Genomic DNA, 27,440 nt, shown 5'->3' with positions numbered 1-27,440 from the left:
CTGACAGCTTGTTTTATCCTCACGCTTGTCTGTCACCATGTTCGCCTGGCTTTAGTTTAACCGGGGTGTACTGTGCTCTTCTTCATTGCACAAGACTCTCTGCACTAGTCCAGCTTACTGTTCATAAAGATGAGATTATGCACTCCAGCTATCATGCAGTACTTTAGGTGTCATGTTGGTCTTATGAGTGCATCTGTGCTGTTTTTCCTCCTAGGTGAAATACACCCAGGGGGGGCTGGAGAACCTGGAGCTGGCCAGGAAGTATTTTGCGCAGGCACTCAAGCTGAACAACAGAAACATGAGGGCCTTGTTTGGCCTTTATATGGTGAGTCAAGCTAAAGAAAACAAACACCACCTCTTCTCCTTCTGGCACTTTGAGGTTCTGCAAGAGGGGCAGAGATGTTTTATGCCTCAGAAATTACTGGTCGGTGCTGACTCAGGCCTTGTTCCTGCCCCGCACCTTGGAAAAGCCACGATCTGCATCATTTCTGAAATGTAACCCTGCAGACTTTTTGCAAGCCATTTTCATGTTTATGACGAAGATAAATAAACTCCCGGCTATAAAACAATGGAAGAGAGCCGGCCGTCGTTCTGTCCAACGTGGACCATCTGCTCAGCTTAGGACGTATCTGCGCTGAATAAGCCTTTCATCTGTGTATTTATTTAAACAGGAAGTTGTCCATTAACACCAATGCATCATTTGTAAGTGACTCCTGACATAGGAACACAAATAGCCAGCTGGGAGTAGAAGGAAGGCAGAGGGCATGTGGGAAACGACACAGAGGCGTGCACTGTTCTTTTACACGCATGTTTGCGTACACACATGCACGCATGACTGTCGCCGGAGTTCAGACATGGCTCAGGCAGTCACACTGCTTTGATGTGCTATCAGCATGTGTCACATGCATGGAAGGAACAAGGAATAGGCCTCTGCTGTTGGCACTCACTGTGCTTTACTCGTCCAGCTGGCTTCTGTACTGTTATTTTATGCATGTGTTGAGGTACTCTGATATTCCCAGTGCCTCACATCGTCTTAGTATGTAGAGTGTTGTACCTAATATTAGTAAGAGGCACACGGGAGCATTACATTTCTCCACTGATGGGCATCTTCCTGACAGAGTGTCTTGTAATCATGCTTAAAGGTGATATTTGAGGTTAGAAATCATACTACACTGTGCCAGAACCAGAGGAGTATTTGATTAGTGTGCAGTTAACATTTCAGCATATCCATGGAGAGGACTTTCATCCCCAGCCCTTTCATGGGCTTCTCTGGGTTTTGCAGTGTGTGACTGACTGCAGTAACATGGGAGCGATATGGGCTTTGTGGTTGTCAAGGAGAGAGCTTTGGGTGGCATGGAGTGTATGATTCACATTGCACCGCACTAGCCGCACGCCGCTTCCCAAACATTCGTGTCCCTGTCAGCACCATTTATCTCTGCGTTTGGAGAAATGAGGCTGCGCTAAAGGACATGGTGCACCAGGGCTTTTAATGCAATCAGCAGGGCAACACTCATTTTTTCCTCCCTCTAAATACTAGCATGCCGTGGCATCTGAGATTTTTACCTTCCATGATTTGATGCTTGTTTAAACTGAGCAGCTTGTCTCTCTCTCTCTCTCTCTCTCTGTTGATCCATGCATTCATTTATTTTTCATATTTATTGTGGATTTTTGATCCACATTTTTTTCTGAATTGCTCTTTATCTTTGTCGCCTTCTAGTCAGCAAGTCACATAGCCAGTAGCCCTAAAGTGAGCGCAAAGGTAAAAAAGGACAATGTGAAGTATGCTGCCTGGGCTGCCTCTCAGATCAACAGAGCCTATCAGGTGAGACACACAGATTTGCCTTTCTCTCTCTCCGCTCTGCTCTACACTCTGGATCCACTCTCGGCATTCTTGCCCAGACCGGGCTCAGCTAATATGTTGACTTAAGCCCACATGGCCCAGCATTTTGTTACACAGCTGTTCTATGTTTGTTAAAGCACTGCTATCGATTCCCTCTCGGCATGAATCATACCAGCCTGTGCCAAATTCTGGTGTCAGGGCCCGGTGAGAGGAAAATATGCACCACTAACATCAGTAAATACAGAGGGGAGTAGGGATACTAGGAAAGGAAAAACTGAAGTGCTGCTCAGATGGTATCACTAAAATGGTTTACGCTGTTGCTATGGCACATGGAGCATAAATGTACATTTAATAGAAATAGTAACTGCCATCAGGGCAACATACATTACTTAAGTTTATGCTTTGACAATTAAATGTGTAATAAAGAGGTTCTTATTCAGCCCACACACACTTGAGTGTACCTCCTGTGTTAAGAGGAATCCTTGTTAAATAATATCCATCCCCCAATTTCGTGTTGTTAGTTGGAGTTTCAGCATTATGTTGGAGTCCCCTCAGTGATGTCTGACTTTTCATCTGCGAGACAGAGAGGAGATTAGACACTGTAAATGAAGGACATTTAAGAATGTGGGGTTATGTGTCTGATCACAGCCATTTACTTTTACACTGATGTGGATCAGACTACTAAATCCAGCTTTTCTATGCTCCTGAAGCTCATTCCTTTCTTCCAATTGGTCTTTCCATGTCCCAGAAGTATTATCAATCTCATAAGCTCATGATGCATATTACAGTGTCGACGGTTGGCAGGTAGAATTTCCTCACTAAAAATAACTGATATCAATCTTACTTCTTCATTTCTCCACTCTCTGTATCAGTGCATTGTCAGTTAGAACCATTTATTTGAATCTGATAGGAAACCTGAATTTAAAGAAAAGGGCACCGGTTTAGGATGACACTGTTTTTGTGTACAAAGCCTCGTCAGGGTTGGGAAAAATATCTTTCTTAAATTCTTTGCCTGCTCTGAGATGAGTTAAAATCTGCTCCCCTAGCCAGCAGGAACTTTGGCTAATGCAAAACAATTTCACATTAAACTGTGAGGATTTTTTTTTTTTAAGCTGAGCATATTAAAAGCCCATGTGCCTCAGGTGCTGATGTTGATGGAGAAGGGAATACTTAGATATTCATGTCAGAAGAGTCACAAACACAGTACTACACTATTATACTTGTCTACATTACCTCAGATGAATTAGGCGAGGTGTGAAATATGGGATGCAATTGTTCAACCTTTCAAAAGAATCCGCTTGCGGCGCTTGCTGCTTGCACTTTACGCTCGGGTGCATTTTCCGTGTCATTTTGCAGTCAGAGAGAGGAGCGTTCCCTAGTCTGTACTCTCTTTTGAAGAGAAGGATTGCCTGTCCTGCTTTGATGTCTCTTTTGAAAAAGAAGTTAAATGACGTCTTACCATTAAGCAGTGTATGTCTGCTTGATGGATGTTTTAAGGTGTGGCAATGTCAAGGGGTTTACAGGGCCGCCTACCTGGTGCTTAACCTGCCTTTATGTGATGGGAGAGTCAGGGCAGTAAGTCACCGAAATGACATACTAGTAACAGTTACAACAGTTGTTAGGAGGTCAATGAAAATTGTTCTCTTGTGATTCCAATACCTTTAAATGACATGGCTCTTCTCTCAGTTCAGTAATATGTTCCCCAGGCTATAAGGGAGAGTATTGCCTGGGTATAATTGCAGCACACTTCAATAAGCTTGCCATGACTAAGGGCTATAAAGAGTTTAACTGTGGAAGGGAGAATATTCCATGTCATAACATTTTTGCAATACTTTATTTGTACTTTAAAAGACTTCAGTGCAATAAATTGTGGCTATTATTAAATTGCTCTTGTCATGCTGATGGCGTCTCACTGAAATGCAGCTTTGGAGTCTTCTTCAGCCAGAGCATATGAAGTGATGGGACATGGTCCAGAGATAGACATGTTCATTCAAGTTGGATCAATGTATTTAATATTCATTTATGAATAACACATCCTCCTACTTCCATGCAAGACCAGTTGTAACCAAAAAAACCCAAAAAAACAAAACACAACCCTTCCGAATTAGTGGAAGAAAGTGATTTACACAGGATGTGCACAAAATATTAAATTTAGTATTAGATTTAGTAAAAATAACAGCAATAATATATTTTATTTATATAGAACCAAACTCAAGGTCACACTACAGCATGCATGACAGAAATCAGAAATAAGAGTTATGACAAAATAAATAGAACAAAATAAACATGACATTAATCTGAGATGAAGCATATTTGAATCCAAATTTATCAAAGTGATATAATCAGGAAAAATACTGGGTTTAATAAGGGAGAAATAACCATAAACAAAATGACGGAACATGGAAACATGCCAGAAAAAAATAAAAGGATGTAGGATACCTAGGCAGGAGAAAGGGGGACATCATACACATCAGCATGGGAATTGAAGAGATGTGTTTCTAGTTCAACTTTAAAATCTGAGATAGAAAAGAGATCACTGAGACTTTGAAGAAATGAATTTCAAAGTTTGGGAGCAAGAGGTGTTAAGGTTTGAAATTTTCACAGTGTGATAATCTAGATTAAAAAATATCAGGGTTATTAGGGTATTATTTGACCATTTTAAAAAAGACACAGGCTGGTGGTGAAAATTAAGGGGAAAAAAAATATTACAAAATCATAGTACAAAAGTCTCTTTGCATATCCTTGTATATACAGCCTCCTCGGAAAGTACTGAAATGGCAAGGCCAGTTTTTTGTTTTTGCTATACACTGAAGACATCCGGGTTTGAGATGAATGAGATGATAGATCAGAATTTCAGCTTTCATTTCCTGATATTTACATCTACATGTGTTAACATAGATTATGGCGCCTTTTGTTTGATCTCGCCCATTTTTCAAGTGATCAAAAATATTGGAACATGTGAGTGACAGGTGTTTCTTGTTGCGCACGTGTGCTTAATTAGATTGATTTGTCTAAACAATGAATAGCTCTGAATGCCTGCTCTTGGTTTGAGCCCTGGGTTTTGCCTGTGAAGACTGCAACTGTTGTTAATAAGAATAAACCTTGCCCAAAACACCTCATCACGTCTCTGACGTGTCTTTTAAAATACCGTCTATAATTTATTGTTCTGCATTTTAAACTCAGCCAATACTTGGTTTCAGTGGGAGATAATGGAAAAGAGCACTTCTTTTAGTTGCTTTGTACTAAAGGGAAAAGCTCAAAACATCTCTTTCCCCGCAGAATAGAATGGAATTGTTACCAACATGTCAGTTTGGGTGGGATATATATATTACTTGAGGTTATTTCTACTGGACATTTTATACATTGGTATTATACAGTGTAATGTTTCAAGACGTGCAAGTCCGTAAAAAATTACCAACATAACTGATATGGACAGGATTGAAATCGCAGAGACACTCCGGTAATAATTATATTACCCCAGCTCCTTATGTAAAACTAGTCCAATCCAAATAGGACTTGGGAGCCATGACACTTTAACAACTCTATTGAGAGCTAAAGTCATCTTTTATAGTTATGTTAAGGCTTAGCGTGTTTGAATACTTGCATTAGGACAGTAAGTAAGACTGTAGACTTTAAGACGCTGGCATGTCAGAGAAAGCAGCAATGTGTCCGTGTCACACATCAGCCTATTTATCCAGCAAGGTTTCCCAGTGAGCCAGTACAATTTTTCGTAGAGTGTTTGTGCGATGAGGGAAGGTGGGGTGGAGTACTATTCCTCTGTTCCTCTGGGGCTAATGAGTTATCAGTGAGGACGCAGAGAAATGTGTGTGTCCTTCCAGAAACAGCACTGCAATGTGCTCAGCCGTGCTCTGTCTGTTTCTAGCGCTGTTTACCCAGTGAGTTCACTCTAACTACATGCGCCTCTCCTTGGCTAGTGCCAGCGCACCCACAGCGGTAACACACACACACACACACACACACACACACACACACACACACACACACCTCAATTGGAGAGAGCACAGAGCTAAGCAATAGGCATATGTCCTCTGTTCTCGCTATGTTTCTCAGAAAGGCTAATGAGGAGAAATTGAGTGCAGGGCCTTTGGCCTAATTTGTTTGGGTCCATGGTATGGCTGGGTGGAGGGATGTGGAAGGTTGTGGCATGGCAGAAGTGGTCAATTTTGTCCTTTTTTTAATAGAGCAGAGGAGTGCTTAGGGTTTCTTGGGATGAGTCATACTGGATGGAGAAATTGTGTATGTGAGAGGTGGCATGTTTGGGCAAATAACCATAGACCAATAAGTGCCTGACTCATTAAGATTTGTTCCCTCCATACATTGTTCACTACATAGGGCAAAAGAAGAGAGAAACGCTGACCTCTGAGACTCAATTAGCAACTCAATTAGGCCACGTCAGTGCAGAATCCACAGGGGTCAGAGAGCTGGCACTAAACCTGTGGAGCTGTTCCATTCCTTATTGCAAGTTTATGGCTTCAGTTAACTGAATTCATTTTACGCATTATTCATCCTTTGAAACTTGGATCCAATATGTGCAGTGAGATATGGAATGTTTTTAAATACTTGTCATTTAACATAACCTATTTGTAAGGTGATCTCTCTTTCCTGTTGAATCAAATGAACCACAAGGTTTGTGTTAAACCATGATCTGTAGAGAACCATTATGAATTAGGCAATGTCCTTGCCTCAACCCTTTATTGTCTGTCAATCCCCTCCCCCTGTCTCCCCTTCTCCTCTGTCTCTCAGCTCGCCGGCCGTGGGAAGAAGGAGAACAAATGCTCAATGAAGGCAGTAGAGGAGATGTTGGAGTCCATGCAGATCACCATGTCCTAAGCCTCAACTCTCTCCTCCTTAGCCTCGGTCACCACAACAGCATGGCAGCTCTCCCTGCACACTGCAGCCCTGCACCACCCACAAAGCAGAGCGGAGCAGACCACCCCGACCGCCACCGCCACATTCTCCCAAACTGTTGTGTGTTGTTTTTTTTGTTTTTTTTCCCCTCTTACAGTCAGTACTTGTCCAACAGTCCAGCCTACAAGGACCCCCAGTCATTCCACATATTAATTTTATTATAAATCTGTCAGTCTTAAAACAACGTACCAAGGGCTGAAAGGTCAGGAACTGGGAAAGTAACATACACAGGTGTACATAGGTGGTATGCAGATACATGAGCAATGCCTGGGTGGGGTAATAGTGTTTTTCACAGTACAGGTAGATGATTAATATTAATAAGATCAGGTGTGCAAATGTGAATAGACAGTGAATGATGTTTATGGGAAGGGCAGGTGTGGCTTAGACTGAAAATGAGTATGTGCTCTGTCATTTTTAATATGACTTGTGTCCATTTTGGTCACCTGTCCTTCTAATTAAAGAAATTCACTATTTGAAAAACATACCTAAGCTTCAGTGTCTCAATGATCACTTCCATGTAAGGTGTGACTGGTAATGTGTGTATCACCCCTTTCATTTCTTTTTCCTTTTTAATGGCTGCTTGGCAGTTCCTTTTGAGTTGACCAGCTGCTCGCTGCTTGGCAGATCATCATCTTTCCACATAATGAGGGAGCAGCAGTTAAGAGCCTGAACACAGTGCTCCCAATTCGAACTGATTTTTCACATCAGACCACCCTCAGAACACTGTGTTGATAATGGTAATAAAGAGAACAATAATCACCATTACCATGTTCATGTAATCCTCCCTCAGTTAACTATTTCTAAAGAGGCAAAATGGCTAAGGCTGTGCTGTAACCCACAGGCAGTATGGAGGCATCTGCTGGAGCACTTAAGTTACCTCTCATTAAAAAGAAGGTCAGGCTGATTCACAGCTATCTCTACAGACTGATCATCCAACTGGAACTTCTGGAAATCGGGAAGCACCAAAGCACTGCCACTAATTAAAACATGGATATATCCAATACATAAAACTAAAAGAGCTTTCTCTCCCGAGAGACTGAGAGTGAGAGGTGCTGTGAAAAGCAGGTCTGGTTTCCTACCGCACTGGTTTGGTTTATAATTGCTGAATCACGTTGGGGCTAAATGAGGGTCTTATTTTCTCACTCACCCATGCAAGGTCAGCTGCTACTTCCATCTCCTTTGTTTATTAAGTCACAGCAATTGTCTCATAATTTTACATCCAGTCTGGTGGAAAAGTTGAGTGTTGACTTTATGGCTTCTCATTTTTTTGTCACGCAGCAAGCCAGAGTTGTTGTAAAGGGGTCGAGAGCCCAAAGTAGCAGCGGTGAAACCCATATACACGTCAGTTTTAATACTTTGGTCAGTGGATGTGTCTGCGTTTAACTCCACATTCCATCCTACCCAAGCCAATGAAAGCCCAGAGACTGACAGAGCGGTTATTTTTACACGAACCACTGAGCTGAAGTGCGCCTTTTGAAGCGCCATCAAGGATGTTTAACTTGAGACACAACATCATTTACATGTGGATCCTGTCTCCTAGGCAACTGAGGGATGAGGAAGTAAATGGCCTCTCTTGTAAAGGTCATTAAATGCTTGTAAGTGGTTTGTAAAAGAACATGTCAATCACTTTGATGTGTGAATGATGTGTTTGAGACTTGGAAACCTGGCTAAAGTTAACGCAATAGTGCCATCTGTAGTCAGGGGGTGGGAGGGTGTTTCCAAAATGGGGACTTAATAAATTTCTAGTTGACTATGCCATAAATGATAGGTCATGATGCAAAAAACAAAGCATTTTCAAGTAAAGCAGGTATGGTAAGTTACAGCGAACGCTGGAAGAAAATTATGATGAAATGTGGCCCAGTGTTTGAGTCCGAAGTACATTATATGGCCAAAATGTGGGCACCTGACCATGATACTCATGTGCTTCTTGAACATCCCATTGCAAAGGCATAGCATTAATATGTAGTTGGTGCCCCCTTTGCTGCTATAACAGCCAGCACTCTTCTGGAAAGGCTTTCCACTAGATTTTGGAATGTTGCTTGGGGATTTGTGCGCATTCAGCCACAAGGGCAATAGTGAAGCTGGGCATTGATGTTGGGTAAGGAGGCCTGGAGTGCAGTCGGAGTCCCAATTCTTCCCAAAGGTGTTCAGTGGGGTTAAGGTCAAGGCTCTGTACTGGCCCCTTGAGTGCTTCCAGACTAACCTTGGCAAACAGTGTCTTTATGGATCTCGCTTTGTGCACAGGGGCATTGTCAAGCTGGAACAGTTTAGTTCCAGTGAAGGGAAATCTTAATGCTACAGCATATAAAGACATTCTAGACAATCATGTGCCTCCAACTTTGTGGCAAAAGTTTGGGGAAGGCCTACATATGGGATTCATGGTCAGGTGTCCACATACTTTTGGTCATATAGTGTATTTATACAATTTGCACAGTTTTTTCAATTCATACCATCATGATTTAACCCATGAGATACAGAGCAACTATTTAATAGCAATTCCTTTAAGTATTATAAATTTAATTCATTCAAGCCACTTTAGCCCAGTCAGGGTTTGCGGTGGTATCTGGAAACACTGGGCATGAGCCGAGAATACACCCTGAATGGGATGCCAGTCCACCACAGGGCGCCATGCACACACACATTCACACCTAGGAGCAAGTTAGCCTAGCCAGTCCACCTACCAGCATGTTTTTGGACAGTGGGAGGAAACCGGAGAACCCAGAGGAGACCAATGGGGACACAGAGAGAACATTAAAAGACTGCGCACAGGCAGTAATCCAACCTCAGGATCAAACCAGGGACCTTGGAGTGTTCAGGCAGCAATGCTACCCACCATCACACCACTATGCTGCCTGTGAATGTAATAAATTTGCATTTAATAGTAATTCATACTGCCTAAGTCCTATCTGTCTGACTAAACTGAGGAATGAAGGTACACAAGAGTTTGTTTCTTATTCAAACAATGTAGTAATCTTGTGTCCGCAGTCTGCTTGTTACAGGATCCCAGCTCTTATTAGACATTTAGTATTAGATCTTGGCCAAGCCTGCTTATTATGTTCTCAAGGCAAACTGCGTATGGCCTGGAAAGTGTATTCATGGAAAGCAGGTGATTCTAAGCTGGTAGGACAGATTGGACAGTCTGCTTTGCGTTATATATTGAAACCCCCTGTGGATTCACCCCAGTGGATGACTCAACAGCAATATTAATCATTGGTACTCCATATGTCATCGCTACATTGACCAGATTCTAGAAAAAAGCTGGTGAGAGTGTGAGAGAGAGTCACTGTGCTGCAGTAGGATTTTTCACTAAGAGGAAACTCTGTAAAGAGCTGGTGAGAGCATGCAAGTCTCTCCAAAACTAGAGTGGACACATTTCCCAGAGAAAGAATAGGTGGAACTGGGTTGTTGAGTAGATGTTGTACAGCCATCACTGCTTCAGGGAAGAGGATAGGAGTTCTGATACTTGATCTTAAGTATTTTCTGCTAAAATATAGTCACTGCTAAACATGCAGTTATAAAGTGGTGTTTGTAGTACTCTTTGAAAAGTGAAAAGTGTTTCTTTTGTCCAGAGTCACTCAGTACTGGCACACAGTCTGACTTATAACACTCAAGTTTTGGATAATACAAGACATGGATCTGCTATTAACTGCTCATATGGTTTGCTTTTTCCAGTTTGTTCTTATGCACAGAAGTTCAATGCATATTGGTTCATTTCCATCACAACCATTTTAATTTGATAAAATTATTGACTTTTAGACTCTCCTGTTTAAAGTTAAATGCACTAAATGAAATTTCCTGGAACATTGTGTTCTCACTAGCAATGATCTTCCAAGAACAGAGCAAGCCATGAAAAACAGTCCAGATGCTTTTGACCAGAAGCTTGTCTTGTGAGTTTACCCCTCATTTACGGAATTGTCCAAGCATTTAAGCAATACCAAAGCATATTCACTACTGTGTAAAATTATTCCAGACCTAACTGATTTATTTCTGGATCTGCTTTAGAATGGCTATTGCAAGAAGCAGTTCAGCGCTCTGGGAAAGTCTTGGACATATTCCTCTTACAATGCCAACATAATACATATATCATACCCAAAACATTTATCATATTAATTTATGGAAATGTCCTTTTACTCCATATACTAGATATGATGCAATGCTAAACGACAGAGTTTCTTATTGCAAAAGCGAGGCAAGGCTAAGTTTTAGTTTAGGATATGAACAGTTTTTTTTATATGATATGGATATCACCTCTGAGCTAGAGAAATGTATAATGTCTTGATTGATTGTATAGGACACAGTTGAAATGTAACAAACATCTGAATGTTGGAGTAAGCAAAAGAGTTGTTCAAACTGAAACCGTGATGTTACACTTCTCAGTAATAACCAATACCTTGTTTTAACTTGCTTTAGAGACTATTTCCATACTTGTGGTAAAAAGTGCACAATAATGGGCATGTTCAACAACTACCTAGCAAGCGTGATGTGTTAGATTATACACCGATCAGCCACAACATTAAAACCTCTGACAGGTGAAGTAAATAACATTGATTATCTTGTTACAATGGCACCTGTCAAGGTGTTGGATATATTAGGCAGCAAGTGAACAGTCAGTTCTTGAAGTTGATGTGTTGGAAGCAGGAAAAATGGATAAGCGTGAGGATCTGAGTGACTTTGTCCAAATTGTGATGGCTAGACGACTGGGTCAGAGCATCTCTAAAACAGCAGGTCTTGTGAGGTGTTCCCTGTATGCAGTGGTTAGTACCTACCAAAAGTGGTCCAAGGAAGGACAACCGGTGAACCGGCGACAGGGTCATGGGCACCCAAGGCTCACTGATGCGTGTGGAGCGAAGGCTAGACCGTCTGGTCCGATCCCACAGAAGAGCTACTGTAGCACAAATTGCTGAAAAAGTTAATGCTGGCTCTGACAGAAAGGAGTCAGAACACACAGTGCCTCGAGGCTTGCTGCGTATGGGGCTGCGTAGCTGCAGACCGGTCAGAGTGCCCATGCTGAATCCTGTCCACCCCCGAAATCACCTATAATGGGCACATGACCATCAGATCTGGACCACGGAGCAATGGAAGAAAGTGGTCTGGTCTGATGAATCATGTTTTCTTTTACGTCATGTGGACAGCTGGGTACGTGAGTGGAACGTTCTGCTAGGAAACCTTGAGTCCTGAAATTCATGTGGATGTTGCTTTGACATGTACCACCTACCTAAACATTGTTGCAGACCAAATATACCCCTTCATGCCAACAGTATTCCCTAAAGGCAGTGGCCTCTTTCAGCAGGATTATGCTTCATCTTGCCTTGAAGGCATGCAACTTGGCCTGAAACCAGGAGAATATGTGAGCCTGTCCTTTGATTGAGCTTCCTGGGTGAATGTTGTTGGTAAGCACAAGATGGATTATGGGGTAGCCCCTTGCCTGGTGCTTAGGTTAAAGTATGTTCAGCTCTGCGGTGGGGCTCTGGGGCTTTGTGTTGACTTTCACACACATGCTTTGCACACTTCTTCTACAATGGTGCTGTCTCTTGGCTCAAATACAAAAGTATTGTACAAATTGTGTTGATTTTTAAAGTGAAAAGAAGTAAACACTACCTCTGCAGCAAACTGTTTAAAAAAACTTTTTAATCCAAATGTTAATGCACAGTTACTTTACATTTGATACACTTTGTATTTAAAAATCAAAATTAAAAAATATAAAATGATAATTATTGCATGTGCAAAAGTTTGGACACCCTTCCAGTTGTAAAGTCTCAGAACTTAATTAACTTGTTAGGCCATAATTTACTTATTAGGACTTCTTAGGAAGGTCAAGAATTGTCATTAGGAATAAAAATTTCAGAGTGTAATAAATTCTTTGACTCTTCAAACTGAGCAAACATGGGCTCCTTTTAAGCATCTGAATGAGGATATGAAAATGAAACTAATTGATGCCCACAAAGCGGGGGAAGGCTATAAAAACGTAAATTCAAAGTGCTTCCAGCTCACAATTTCCACTGTCCGAAATGTCATTAAGTAATGGCAGTTAAGGGGAACTGTGGAAGTCAAAGCACGATCTGAAAGACCAAGAAACTCTCAGATAGAACTGCTGGGCAGAAAGGCAAATAAGAACCACCATATGACAGCAAAGACCAGCAGGAAGGTTTAGCTGACACAGAAGTGGTGGTGCACTGTTCTACTCTGGAGCGTCAACTGCACAAATATGATCTGCACAGTCACCAGAAGGAACCTTACATAAATTATGACTTCATCACAAAAGCTATCTGAAGTATGCAACATCCAGATAAGCCAGAGGCAATTTGGAAACAAGTGCTGTGGACTGGTGAAGTAAAAGTGGAACTCTCATTGGCTGTAACCACCAAAGGTATGTTTGGAGAAAAAAAAGGGTAGCATTTGATGAAATGAACACCTCACCAACTGGGGTGGATCTATTATGCTATGTTTGTTACTTAAAAAATTAAAAAATCAACAAAATGTGTGATTTGGCCAGGGTTGCCCAAACCTTTGCAAACAACTGTACCAAAAACCATGATACTGGGTTTTATGCAGTGAATTTTCCATAATGCCCCACCCCTTACTTTACTGCCAATCTTCTTTCTAGTAAAATGTGTTTAAATTATTATGGGATGCATGTTGTCCCATGTCCACATAGGCTTCCTCCGGGTTCTCCAGTTTTCTCCCACCTGCCAAAAACATGCCAGTTGATGGATTGACTGTGCTGAGGTGTGAATGAGTGTGTGAATGTGTGTGCATGTTGCCTTGCAATGGACTGATCCAGGGTGTATTCCTGCCTGTGTCCAGTATTCCCAGGACAGGCTCTGGAGCCACCGCAAGACCAGGATAAAGCGGTTACTGAAGATGAATGAATCAGTGAAGGTAACCAAATGTCAGTGCATTTGAATGAAACATTAGTCTCCTAGCTCCAGTGCAAACAGATCTTGGCTGATCGGCTACATTTGGGGAAAGGGGGAAAAACGTGTAAATGTAAACCTAACGTAAGTCCCAAGAACCATGTTTGTTGTTGACTGTGGGTTTCAGGAATGTTCAAGCTACCAGTGCTCTCCATTCCTCTTGCAGGTAGTAGTTCTTGTAGTTCTTTTTGCAATGTCTCATTCCAACCTACAATGCCTACATCCATCTTTGGCTTGTCTTGTTCACCCCTTTGGATGGGTTAGTCCACAGGTTCCCAACCCCTGTCCTGGAGTACCCCCATGTCCTGCACATATCATTGTGGCTCCCAACACACCTGATTTAACTAATACAGGGGGTAAACCAGGACCTGGGTTGAGAACCTGTGGGTTAGCCAATACTATCTTGGGACATCATAGCAAATTTGTCAGTCTAGTTTTCCTATATTCATAAATATTCCTTATTAGACACATCAGCCCACTCTTTGACACAAAACAAGACTTGTGTGGGATGGACCAGTTAACATTTCTGACTGAAACATTTATAGGTGGTATCTAAGAAACATCTCAAGAACAAGAGTGCAGTTATGCCGATATACAGTATAACAGCATGATTGCGAGTGTGACATTGCTTTTATACAATAGTTTTATAAATAAGAAATTAATATGAGTAACTGACATTTTGGACACAATATGGTCAAATAATTTGTTATATAATGATAATGCTGTTCTGTGAACGGAAATAGATCCCAAAGAAGCCACACTCACTGATATCCAGTCGGCTAGCTAGCTCACAGTGATTTGTACATTCCTGTTAAAGGTGTATTCCCTTCTTCCTTTTCAGCTACATCTGATGAGCTTTCATATTTTAAGTCAAGCATTATATTCATGAAAATTGTATGGTTTGGCAAACACAGACAAGCGGAGTGATACAAACACTAAAACATCCCAGTGCAGTTATACTAAATTTAAGCAATCTTGGAACGCTGCCTTTCCAATCAAATTAGTGAATTGGAACTAACTGTTGTATAATAAACTTTCGGACATGTTCATGAGAAACCTCATCCTCGACTAGAGCATGAAATTATTTAATGGGGTAAGTTCACTGTGCAAAGTGTATGTGTATGTGTGTGTATGTGTGTGCACGCACGTGCTTTTCCGCATTTAAACTAACAACCACGTTATTGATGGCCTCCACATGTTCTGAAGATAACTTTGGTTGCGCATGGTTTGCTTTACCAGTAGGCTGTTCAGATTTCCTCATGAAAAAGATTCAGGCTGTCCACAGAAACTCGTGGTGATTGGCCACTGATAATTTAAACAAAAATGATAATTGAGAGAAATGGAAAAGTTTAAGAGACCCTAAAGATATAATCTAAACAACCTTAGCCCATTCTGTCCTTGTTTTGTTTGAGTTTGTTCCCTGAGGCAAATTCTCCTGCACATCTGTAGGGCATACAGCGTTCAGGGTGACAGTGCGGTCACGTTGACTCTGAATGCTCACTGTGTTGCAAGCTTGTCTTTTAGAACAAGGAAAGGCATCGTTTTGGGACATGACATGATCCCATCATGACACTGAGGATAGGTAGCACCTATGCATGCATATCATTCAGCCCTGTTCTGTAAAAATAGCTCAAAGTTTTGGATTTTAAAACACCTATATTCAGTAGCAGTGTTTTATTCTTTTCTCTCTTTAGTCTTTTTCATCTTTCTCAACACAGCTCACATGGAGCAATATGGCCACAGGGAAAGGAAGGCAGGCACTCTTTCTGTGGAGACGCAAGTTCAACAGATTAATGTTAAAACGTTGGTGCAGAGAACACACTGTGGCTTCTGCTATGCCTAAATAGTTGGCAGGCTGCAGAGGCTACCATCTGTTTGTGGCGAGAGAGAAATGGCAGAGTGGTGACCGCAAAAAGGCAAGGTAATCGTGATGGGTTCCACTGAGTCTCTATCTTCCTCCACAATCATCAGCAACACGTGGCTAACTGGAGAAATTACTGTCACAATTATCCCTCAGCTGGGCTAAATACCATCTCAGCTAGGCATGCCCGCTTTCTCTCTCTCTCTCTCTCTCTCTCTTTCTACTTTGCCATTTTAGGCATTTTTGGACCCAATTGGTTTTGGACCTAATGTTTTGAACTGTTTTCATAATGATTTGCTAGACAAAAGGCCACAGTTGAGTAAGATTTATGCTGAGTAGGCAGAAAAATAATCACACATTTCAATTGTTCGACCCAAAATATCAATTCTAGAAAGTGGATTAATAAAAAAATGAAAATCAGTCTAAGATTCTTGCTGGCCTTTCATTTATTATTCCTTCTTCAGTAACTATTTTATACTGGTCAGGGTCATGATGGATCCGGAGTCTGTCCTGGGAACACTGGGTGCAAGGTGGGAGAATTCACCCTGGATGGATCGCCAGTCCATCGCAGAGAACTGATATAAAGCAGTTACTGAAGACGAATGAATCAGTGAAGGTAACCAAATGTCAGTGCACTTGAATGAAACTTTAATCTCCTAGCTCCAGTGCAAACAGATCTTGGCTGATTGGCTACATTTGGAGAAAGAGGGAAAAATGTGTAAATGTAAACCTTTCCACTAAAGTCTTTTTTTCCCATACTCCTGGAGTTGGAAAACCATTAAAAGATTACACTCATGTTAAACCCAAATACCTAGAGAGAGCAACACTTTGGCAACTTTTACATTTGAATAAAAACAACAACAACAACTTGTATTCTTGGATTCTGCCTGTGGCATGACCTCCATATGGTTGCTTTGGCTTTGTTGAGGGGAAATGTGGGTGCCAAAGCATTTCTTGGATTTTCTTGGAACATGGTCCTTTGGGGCCCTTTGGTATGGGAATGGGAAGAGCACAAGGCCTTGCTACGCTTAGGAAGCCCATCCCAGTTACATGTGTACTGGGTTAAGATTGACCACTTACCCCTGGCTCAGCATGAGATGTAATCAGAAGAGATTTATGAGCTTGGCTTTATAACCCTAAATGTCTTGGAGACTGCCCTGCCATTTTTCACCTCTGACAGATCAAGCACTGACATTTTTCACATTGCTTGTCTTAACGCTTGGCTCTCCATGGTGACGCAGAACATCCTTCTTGAGTAGGCTTACTGCAACACAACACTCTATGACACTCGCAATAAGAAATCCTAGAGTGCTAGAGTTGTAGTTAACAAGATTCATGTTGCAGTTCTAGGTTCTCATGTACAGTAAACGTGCACAATGCCATGAGTTGTTTTCAGCTTTAGTCTTGTTTTTTTTTTTTTTTAAGAGTGGAATGTTTAAATGATCATTCTATCTAAAGTGCTTCAACAAGCCACTCTCCTCACACATTTTTGTTTTAAAAAAGGCCAAACCATCCAGTAATAGTGAACCTGCTGAGGCTGGTGTTTATGGCCCTGGCATAAATTCCAGTATTGTAGCTTATTGTTTTTGTGCATGCAGCAAGAGTAACCAAGTTAACTATAGATACCCATATATATATATATCATCTAGAAATACTGAATACATTAATCAGATCCAAGAATTAAAAGCAGTACCAATATCAGGACCAATTTCAGTTATATTTTACAACACAAAAACACATTATGTTTATGCATGTTTGCATATTATGTATTATAACTGATCAAATATTACTTAACTAAAACTGGAGTATGTGGCTGGCCTTGGTGAGTGTAGCAAAATATGAAACCAGCTATTATAAACCAATTTTTTTCTAACAACTTGCAGATTTACTAGAACCAGTTTTGATTTTTACTCACAAAGACAGGAGTTCTGGCTTGAATGAGCTATTTTCTTTTATTTAAAAAAAAAAAAACAATCATACAGTACGTCCCTATACATTTATTTCTGAGCTGTAAACAGGTAGTAAGTAAAACATTAGTGTATTTTTAGTTATAAATAGTGTCGGTATTTAGAAGGAAATTTTAAACATGCTCAATCCAGGATGGTGATTCTTTAAGGCTATAAAGTCGCACACCACTACCTACAGGACATTTACAATATGATGTTATCACATACGTATATTATTCTGCTGTTAAAAAACACATATCAATGTATATAACAATGTACAGACTGGAGAATCTAACAGTTCTTTGGTATAATTATGAATAGTTAATAAGACTATAGGGTTACTTTTGTTTTGTTAATCAAGTTGTCTTGAATTGTGTCTTGTTAAAGACAAAATTCCCTAAAATAGTGTCATGCAGTTCTTCATATACTGTATGTGCTTCAATTACATGAATTTGATTAGCAGTATTTATTACTGCTATTATTGTCTTTCTGTAAAAATGCCCTATATTCCTTTCTGTCAAATGACCAGAGGCATCATCAGGTCCAGATTTTGGGCTGATTACACCAGATTACATCTCTGTATATTGGCCTTGGACAAAAGCATTTTCCAAACTGAAGCCCTGTCATGAATTCCACATTGGTCTCCAGCATATACAGTGGTTTTGTTAAATATCTGCACTTTTTTTATAGATTCAATGTCAAATTTTAAATTTGTTTTGTTATCTTAAGAAACTAATCTAAAATTGTTTAATTTTTAAGTCAGGCTAAGGCACACAGTGAGGGAGACTCGCAGCCTTGGCAGAAGTATCTGAATGTCCTTGAGTAGACCTGCCAAAGCCTGGATTTGGAGAGATGTGAACATCATGGTTCACCCACTCTCTCCAACCAGCACGCCAATATCAAGAGGATCATTGTCTATTTTGTTAGCTGTACTCTACCTCATCCATCAACGGAAAGGCATCACTGATCTGAATTATTTGGGTGGCAGGCTGTCACTAACCTAGAGCAGCACTTTCCTAGTGTGTGTAGTGCTGGTGAGTGTATCAGACACAGCAGCATAACATAGTGAATACTTTTCTTTGTGCTTTTGTAACCAGTGCACCAGTCTGGATCTGAGTTGCTTTGGGCTGATTTAGAAGCTTATGGTGCAAGAGGGGGTGCTTTTACTTTTTTTTTGCATTTTGCACTCAAAGAGGCAAATGTAGTTTCAGCAGGCCAGAATAATTCTCATGTGTACAGTGCTTTGCATTAGTATTCACCCCCCTTGAACTTTTCCACATGTTTGCAGTTAAAACCTGGAACTGGAATGGACTTAATTGGACCACAATATTGAATAATTTAAAATTTATTTACAATTAAAAGATGTTAAAAAAAAAATTGTGATTGCATAAGTATTCACCCCCCCTCCCCCATTGCTGTGAAACCCATAAATTAATTTGTTCAGAAGTCATCGCTGTGTAACTGAAGTGTCATCTGATCTTAATATAAATGCACCTGTTTCTATAGAAGGCTATAGAGTTTGTCAAAGAATTTCTGGAAAATTATCAACCAGGGTTTTGTTATTGATATATAAAAAAAAAAATTCCAAACTTTGAACATCCCAATGAGCAACAAATATGGCACACTGCAACTCTGTCTAGATGAGTCAGTGTAAGAAAAGTCTGTGCCCGGGTAAGGAGGGCATTAGTCAGAGAAGCAACCGAAAGGGTAGTGTGATGAGGGAAAAGTAGTGAAACGGGTGTCATCGGTACAATAAAATGAAACGATTTAAAAGTATAATTAATGAGGACTGATATGATTGCAGAAAGCCATTAAAAGATGTACCTGAGACACAAACATTAATATATACATGGTTATTATATTAGCAAGTAAAGCTCATTTTACTCAGCTATGAGTGGTTTATAGGCATCCTACTCCTTCACTGATATCCTTGCTCCACTGCTTTGACTTTATGGCTTTGCCTTTAACACCTCCCAATTATGGAGAGCAATTCTTACATCCATGAGAGGTTTATGAAGTCAGTAAAATTTTATTGTACACAGCTTTCCAACTGGTCAGGCCACATAATACCCAATCATGGTAACAGGCCATTCTGACCTGGGTTTCTGCTTCTGACTTCTCAAATGGCCTACATTCAAAGCCACTGAAGTGAGTTGTTCCATCCAAATCTTAACAGACTTGGACATAGTCAGCAATATGCATCCAGAGGGCATATCTGTTCCTCAAAACTCTTCCACACATTTTGTGTTATTTCTCACTGCAAGGAGCAAAGGATTCCACCAACTTTTGATGAGATTTTTGGTTTTTTTTTTGGGTTAATCATAGCTTGTAGGTATTACCTTTACTTTTGAGACACAGGACGTAAAGCAATTCCCAATGTGTGGCACCTGAGGATATTTCCTTGGACTATTGCACTTTTGCTAGCATGATAATGTAATACTTTTCATTGGCATATCATATACTTGCTCTCTTCTCATGCTTCATAAATATTCTTAATATGTTCAGCTCTCTGCATTAGGACTCGCCTCCTGTTGCTGTGGACAGTTACGCATATGACTTACCTTCCTGCTTGAATGGATAATCTCATCTCAATACTGCAGAGACATGCGCTTCCTAAGAACTGCTGCTGTAATCATAAAACAGGTCATCTCAGGACTCACTATTCATCATATGATCATACCATACTTTCTGTATCCTTTCAACACATTTATTGCTGTTTTCCTTTTCTCTGTACAACTGTAATGATTTATAATCCCACTGATCTGCTGTCACAGAATAAGAGGCTGCAAAACCCTAATGTTTTGCAACTCAGAAATGAATTAATACATTAAAATCTCTTCTTCATAATCATGGTCTAGTTTTTTTTATGAATCTCTCCCACATTTATAAAAACTAGACCAGCTCTTGGCAACATAATATTCTTTGGGATGTGGTTCTGACTAAAATTTTTGCTGTCCACGAGGCTAAACTCTCTTTCTATTATGAAGATACCGTCACAGTCTAGGCCAATATAATGTGTGTGTGGTGTTCATGATTATATCCCAATTTAGACAAGTCCATCATTTTGTTAACATTTCCACCACAGAAACATCTTCAGGAATTTTTAACTCTGAAACCTTAGTAGCATTTCCATTCGATGAACCAAGGCCTATTTTTAGTTCCTGTTCCAGAGTCTGTCTTTTTCTGCAGACCAGGAACTATTAGAGTGGATAATGCCATACTGATCACTGCTCACTGATACTGATCACTGAGGCCCCTCATACATGACACCTCCTTAGCACCATCTAGAGACATATTCTCAGTGACCGCTTTTTCAAATTGTGTTTCTTGGTTTCCCATCCTCACATCTGAGCTTCTCCCTCTAAGAAATCAGAGAAAGGATGAAAGGATGGAATGAGTAGTGTAGAGGATTCGACAAGAAAATGACATGTTGTTGCTCTCTGAATTGTCACTTTAAAGCAATGTCACTTTGATGACTTGTTGCCCAGCTGTGTTGCTGGTTACACGGCATAACAGCTCTGAATGTACAATGTTGATTCAGCAACTACACCCTGAATTTAGAGCACATTATGCACATCACATGCTTAAATGTTGATGTTCTGGCCCTTCTTCTATCACCAGCTGAGGGCTTATGTGGGCATGTATTATGGAAATTTAAGCACATTTTGATTGACTTTGAACCCAGAGTTTTATTTGTACATATTTTTAATTTAATATTTATTATTCAATAATTCTGTAATATTTTGTTCTAATTATCTAACTGTTTGTTTGGTCTTTTGTGTTTTGTGGAGGTGAAGGCTCATATCCCATCTCTTTACTCTTTCATTAATCTGAGAATGTTTAAAGAATTGATATGTTCTTAAGGATGGCAGGCTCTGATTGACTCCTGGCAAGTTTAACATAGAAGAGAAAGTTCTTCCAGAGCTTCTGGCTTCTCATTATTTAAGTTTCCTCTCTCTCACCCACCACCTCAGCCGATTGCAGATGGGAAAATCCAAAACCAGCATCAGGGCATGTCAAACTCCGCACATGACGCAATAGTGTTCAGGAGGTTCCAGGTAGGAGGAGTTCAATTCAGACCCACTGGTATATTCAGTAAAGTAAAAATATGTCAAGCATCTTTGTGTTGTTACTTCTACTGACTGTGGATAAGTGTTAGATCAGAAAGCCAAAGGGTAAATAGATGACGATGATAAAATTTTGTGTGTCTTCCCAAGCCCTTGGCATCTCCTCCATGTTTATACAAGGCACATTTTAAAAAACATAAAAATGTCAACATTTTTAATTTAATAAACTACGGGAAGAAAGCCACAAACAATGACAAACCAAAATCTCCATGTATTTGGAACTTCTTTTTTCTTATTTATTACCAGTTCAGTATCTGTGCTTATGCATCTTCATGATAGCTTACTATATGCACTCACAGTCCACTTTATTAGGAACACCTGCAAACCTATACAACCATGTTGTATCCAATCAGCCGATCACATGGCAGCAGTGCAATGCATAAGATAAAATCATGATGGTAAAATCATAAAATCATGGGGGGAAAACGTGATCTCTGTGACTTTGACCATGGCTTGGTTGTTGGTGCCCGACAGGCTGGTTTGAGTATTTCAGAAACTGCTTATCTCTTAGAATTTTCCCAGACAAAAGTCTCTAGAGTTTATATAGAATGGTGCAAAAAACAAAAAACATCCAGTGAGTGGCATTTCTGCAGGTGGAAACACCTTGTTGATGAACGTCAGAGGTGAATGGACAAAATGTTTAGAGCAGACAGGAAGGCTACAGTAGCTCAAATAACAACCATGGTGAGGAGAAAAGCATCTCAGAATGCACAACATGTCAAACTTTGAGGAAAAACATCACCTGTTTTTTTTCTTCTGCCCAGTTTTGGTGAGCCGTTGCCTTCCTGTCAACTCAACCAGTCTGTCCATTCTCCTCTGACCTCTCTCATTATCAAGCATTTCTCCTCCATAGAACTGTTGCTCACCGGATATTTTTTGGTTTTCCCACCATTCTGTGAAACTCTGTAGTGCGTAGAGACTGTAGTGCATGAAAACCCCAGGAAATCAGCAGTTTCTGAATGAGCAGGTGTAAAGATGTTCGTATTAAAGTGGTCAGTGTGTGTGTACCCACAATTAATTCTAAAATTCCTGAGAACATAAGGGCATGACGAACATACAGTACTTGAAGTGATATAACAATGTTGAAATGCTTATCATCTGCAATTGTATATAAAAACTGACATTATAGTAATGTTTGTATTCAGAGTTGAAAACAATAAATCAATTAAATAAATTTTACAAATTTTACGTTGTACATAAAATGTCCATTTTGTTTTTTGAGTATATTTTGAATCCTCTGTGGCTTTTACATTTGGTTGCACATGTGTTTTATCAATGCTCCTGTCCTAATGAGCAGGAGTAGATTTTGATGGACTGGTCGCTTTCTCATAAACGTCATCATGAAGCAGTCTGTCAGCACTGACGACTTTGCGCAAGGACATTTTATCCGCATGCAGTTCTTTTGCAAGCTCCTACAGGAAACCTTAAACCAGAGGTATGCCCATAAGAAACTTAAATAGCGGCACTTGTGCAACACTTACGCTAATGTTCAGAGAATACCAGCTTATATTATAAATGTCTAAAGCCCTGAAGTACCTAAAGGGAACAATGTAGATTCCAGCTGGAGCTTACTGCTGAAGGAGACAGACACTGTTTCCCTCCAAGCTCACTTTATTGCAAAAGTAGTACGGTGACAGAACATTAGTACATCTTAAGTTCTCCCAGGATGAGTGTCCCAGAGGTATCTGTGTTGGCAGATTGTTACAGGAGGAGAGCAATTTTTCATGGCCCACGTTGAAGGCCCTCAGTGACCCATGACTTTATCTCAGTGGGAGCTCATTCAGCTGGACTGTGTGAGAGCACATAGTCACCACCGTCCTTCAGTGGGTGTTGTGGTACAGGGCAAGGGGCCAAGATATTAGCTGTCATAGTCATACCCACATATTGGATTGTGGACTTATAGTGTTTTAGGGTGACTCTTCCTGTCCATGAGGCAGTCCAGACTTAATGGAGGATCCTTGGAGTCCAGGAGCAGCAAGTGAAGCCAGAGAGGCAGCAACATTCAGAAGCTACACCCTGAAGCAGTTTCTTGAAAAGTTGTGTTTCTCAATCTGTTATTGTCTCGTCTCATATAACCAGGCAGCAGGAATAAAGCATGAGAGCAGAATTCTGGGAGTGTCAATAGGAAGGTTTACTGTCAGCCTCCTAAGAGTACCCCCAGGCAAATCTGAGGATGTCAGCCTCGTCTTGAGTGATTCTTGCCATAAACACTTGAGATTTATTATGGTAAAAGAGCATGAGACATGGGAGTTATGAGCTCTATGAACCTCTGGTCTTGCAACCAATAAATTGTAAGTAATAGAATAATAGAAAAATAAGTGATGTGGCTGTCACATAAGATATTTTATGCATGTACACATGGCTAAAAACTAGCTATGAGGACACAGCAGTCCAGATCTCCGTAGTTTCATAAGGTTTCTCCCAACATAGCATCTCCAGTTGTAAAATCCAATATGGAAACAGCGACCTCCTGATAACGTAGTGGCAGAATGTAGCCTACTATGGGGAAAAACTTTCCATTCCAAGACTACCCAATCAGCAGTATGCTGGCTCTCAACTGACCTCAGAGCTTTTGCCCATAGACTTAATTACCCATGTTTAGCTTTCAAAGCGCACTATGCTACCAGACTTTGACTTCTTGTTGTGAGATATGCCACGCACATCAGATAGCTATGATATAAATGTTTGAGTTTATTTGAGAACATATGATATACATGTGAGGGTTTGTGAGAGCATTTGGTGGTTTGTAAAATGCAAACTACTTATAATGTTGCTAGCCAAATCAGCTTGCTAGTTGCCGTAAAGTCTGATTGCAGCAAGATGTATGTATGTAATTAATGTATGCTTTTTTGGTAATTGGGATATGCAAGAGAGAAAAGGAGGATGATCGCACACACAAAGAATGAGAGAGATAACAGTATGAAATGAATCACATTTCTGTAATATGGACCTCATTAATATCTCGATACATCCCTGTGTGTGTACACAATATCTATTGCACAATACATTGAAAGTTACATATTCCACCTCATCTATAGTGCACCTCAGCAACTGTGCATACAGTCTTCCAGGTCTCGTTTTGCTCTTTATCCATCAGGAACTTGGTCTATAATTCATGGTAGCTAATGATTTCTACGATACGTAATGAATGAATGAACAAAAGAATGAATAAGCGTAGCTACAACCAGTCTGCCAGCAGAAGCTGCAGGAACTTGCATTAACCAGACCCAACTGTCAAATAAAAGCTAAACCCAATCATGGCTCTCATGACCCAATTCACTAGAGCACGTGGTTTGGGAGATGTTAAAACACATGTCTCTCATACCACTCATGCTGCGTTAAACTTTTGTGTGCGGTTGGCATCGTCTGTGCTTTCACTTCTCAACGGTTACACACAACCATTTACATGCATGTACTATATCTCCAGCCCAGTTCCACAATACCTGTCAGCAAAAATCTATCTTTGTCGTATTTGTTTTTTCACTGCTTTCATAACATTAAGACTTCCAGTCTAACATCATTCAATATTCACTCAACCACTAAGGCAAGGACGTTTGTAGGTTTTTTGGCCATACAGCTTTCCCACGAGAAACAGTAACATAAAAAAATACACGAAACATAAAAAAGGCTATGCCATGAGGAAGTACATTACTGAGAATAAGAAATATTGTTTAGGTTCTGCAGCTGGTGATAAAAGTTTATTTTGCTCAAGTGTACACGGGTATGATGTAATCACCTTTTTGACCAGTATTAGCCATTAAATTAATAACATATTTAACAAAGGTACTTTAACACGGAATGTTAGTGGGAACGTATATGTTCTTCAGTTATGTAGATCATTCTCCATAGGCACATGAAACCGTTGTATAACCCTCAAACTTTTATTAATATTTCAACCATTGATATTGATTTGCGACTTCCAGCGCAAAAGTTAGAATGCATGTATAAATCCCACATCCTGTATGTGCACAAACTTTTGCTCCATTATTACTTGGCCTTTTGTTATAAACTACTACATATTCAGGGCAGAGTCATGTGCCAGATGAAGTTAAGTGAGTTCTCAAACCTATGTGAACGTTCAAATAATTAATCCTAACAATCACATCCCCCCCTTCCACCCGAAAAGACACTGCACGATTCTTTGCTACTCACGTCTTGGCTGCTTTGTTATTCAGATAGAAGTCTGAGTTATGTGTGATGTGGAGAGAAGCCCTTACACTTATACCATGTAAAACCTCATCTTTGGCTGTCACTTCTTCAACATCCCTCAAAGGACACAAATGCTTCTTATTTTCCATTCATGCTCCTTATGTCCTCTCTGTGAGGATTTTGACAAAGTGGGCTAACTCCTCTAGCAGAGGAAAGAAAAAAAAAGGGCTGACAGAGCTGCCTGAAAAGAATTGGGGTTTGGGAAACAATGGCACGCCCTGTTGTGATTTTGTGATTCTTGACACCCACCGAACCCCAGACATTCCCCTCACAATAAGACGCCACTCCTTTTGTTTGACAAATCACGGCAGTGTCTGCAAATCGACTCTGGCAGCTTTGGAACGCAAGCCCTGAGACAACTTGACCAACATGGTCACCTCTCCTGCCAAAGAGAAAGGGAAGAAAGCAGACGAGGAAAGGGAGAAACAATTTAATTGCTGAAGGAATCTAGACAGTTTAGGGGTTGACGCGTATGAGAAATGTGTGGTTAACAAGACAAGGCGAGGCAAATGGGCTCCATCCAGCAAACTAATGGAACTGGGCTGTCTTGATCCTGACTGCGTGCACATGTGCAGGGAGCTCTGCAGGACACATCAGAAAGCTTAGCTAATTCTGAAATGAACAGTTCAAGGATCCAGTGAAGAGCGTTCTCAGAGCTCTGAACCCAGTGAACTGCATCTTTTTGCTTTCGGATGGGTTGAGATCACTTTTGGAGATTGTGTTGCATAGCGTTTGCTTGCAGTGAAATAGTAGGTTAGTTTGATCTATCTGCTCCCTGGGGACAGTTCTGAATGAATTATGCATAAAGCCCAGCTTTGACAGAGGATAGGACAGCATAAGAAGCACAGAGTAGAGCTGGCATCCAAAGTCATATGGTATTGACTCTATAAAGTAAAAGGAATACAACATTTGGTCATAAAACTTTTCATATTTGATTCATAAATACAGTAAAAGGCAGCCGCGGTTTGCTATGGCTATTTCATTGAGTTTACTGGAAGGGATGGGTATTGAGAGGGGAAAATGATTACTTGCTTTTGCTTTATCTTGGCAAATCATGTTCAAATAAAATGCGGTGAAAAAATCTGAGTCTGGCTAAAGCTGTGTGTTACACTTTGCACTTCACTGATGTCAGAGCGTCGATGAGTTCCAAAAGCCTGCAGGTGATTCGTTTATGACCTGACATCTAATGCGAGTTTGCAGTTTTATGAACAAAAGACTGTTGACATAAGCCTGCTCATTTCCTATACGAGAAGCTGTGTACCTAGACGTGTCAGTAGGAGCGCATGATTTACACCCGTTCGCCACTATTGGGTTTCACTTTGTTTAGTACCACACATTTCGCTTTTCCTCTCTTCTCATTCAGAATGCACTAAATGGCTAAAATCAACACAAAAGGAAACTCTGCATTCCCAAACATGCAGAGAAAGAGCTGATGATTGATGCTTCCTGTTATGTTTTGTCATAAAACTCTGTTTGTAGTGTAGCCAGACGGTATATGAAGCAATGAGAGAGACATACTTATAGCACAGTGAGCGGCAGAGAGACCACAAAGGTACATATGTCAAATTTACACAACTGCTTCTTGCTAAGTAAAAGGGGGTGGTATATGATATT

The 27,440-nt window shown here is 40.5% G+C and overlaps 1 protein-coding gene across 1 annotated transcript in view; it reads left to right on the top strand.

Moving 5' to 3' along the window:
• Positions 1-7,253, top strand: part of emc2 (ER membrane protein complex subunit 2) — a 30,882-nt gene extending 23,629 nt beyond the window's left edge. The window contains exons 9-11 of the mRNA XM_026914368.3: positions 215-325; positions 1,718-1,822; positions 6,605-7,253. Of these exons, the coding sequence (XP_026770169.1) occupies positions 215-325; positions 1,718-1,822; positions 6,605-6,691 (303 nt within the window). The 3' untranslated portion in view covers positions 6,692-7,253. The remainder of the gene's footprint in view (positions 1-214; positions 326-1,717; positions 1,823-6,604) is intronic.
• Positions 7,254-27,440: the final 20,187 nt, after the last annotated feature.

Source organism: Pangasianodon hypophthalmus, chromosome 1, assembly GCF_027358585.1.
Source record: "Pangasianodon hypophthalmus isolate fPanHyp1 chromosome 1, fPanHyp1.pri, whole genome shotgun sequence".
NCBI lineage: Eukaryota > Metazoa > Chordata > Actinopteri > Siluriformes > Pangasiidae > Pangasianodon > Pangasianodon hypophthalmus.
The sequence above is the reverse complement of the archived record's forward strand: the minus strand, read 5'-3'. Positions and strand labels throughout refer to the sequence as shown.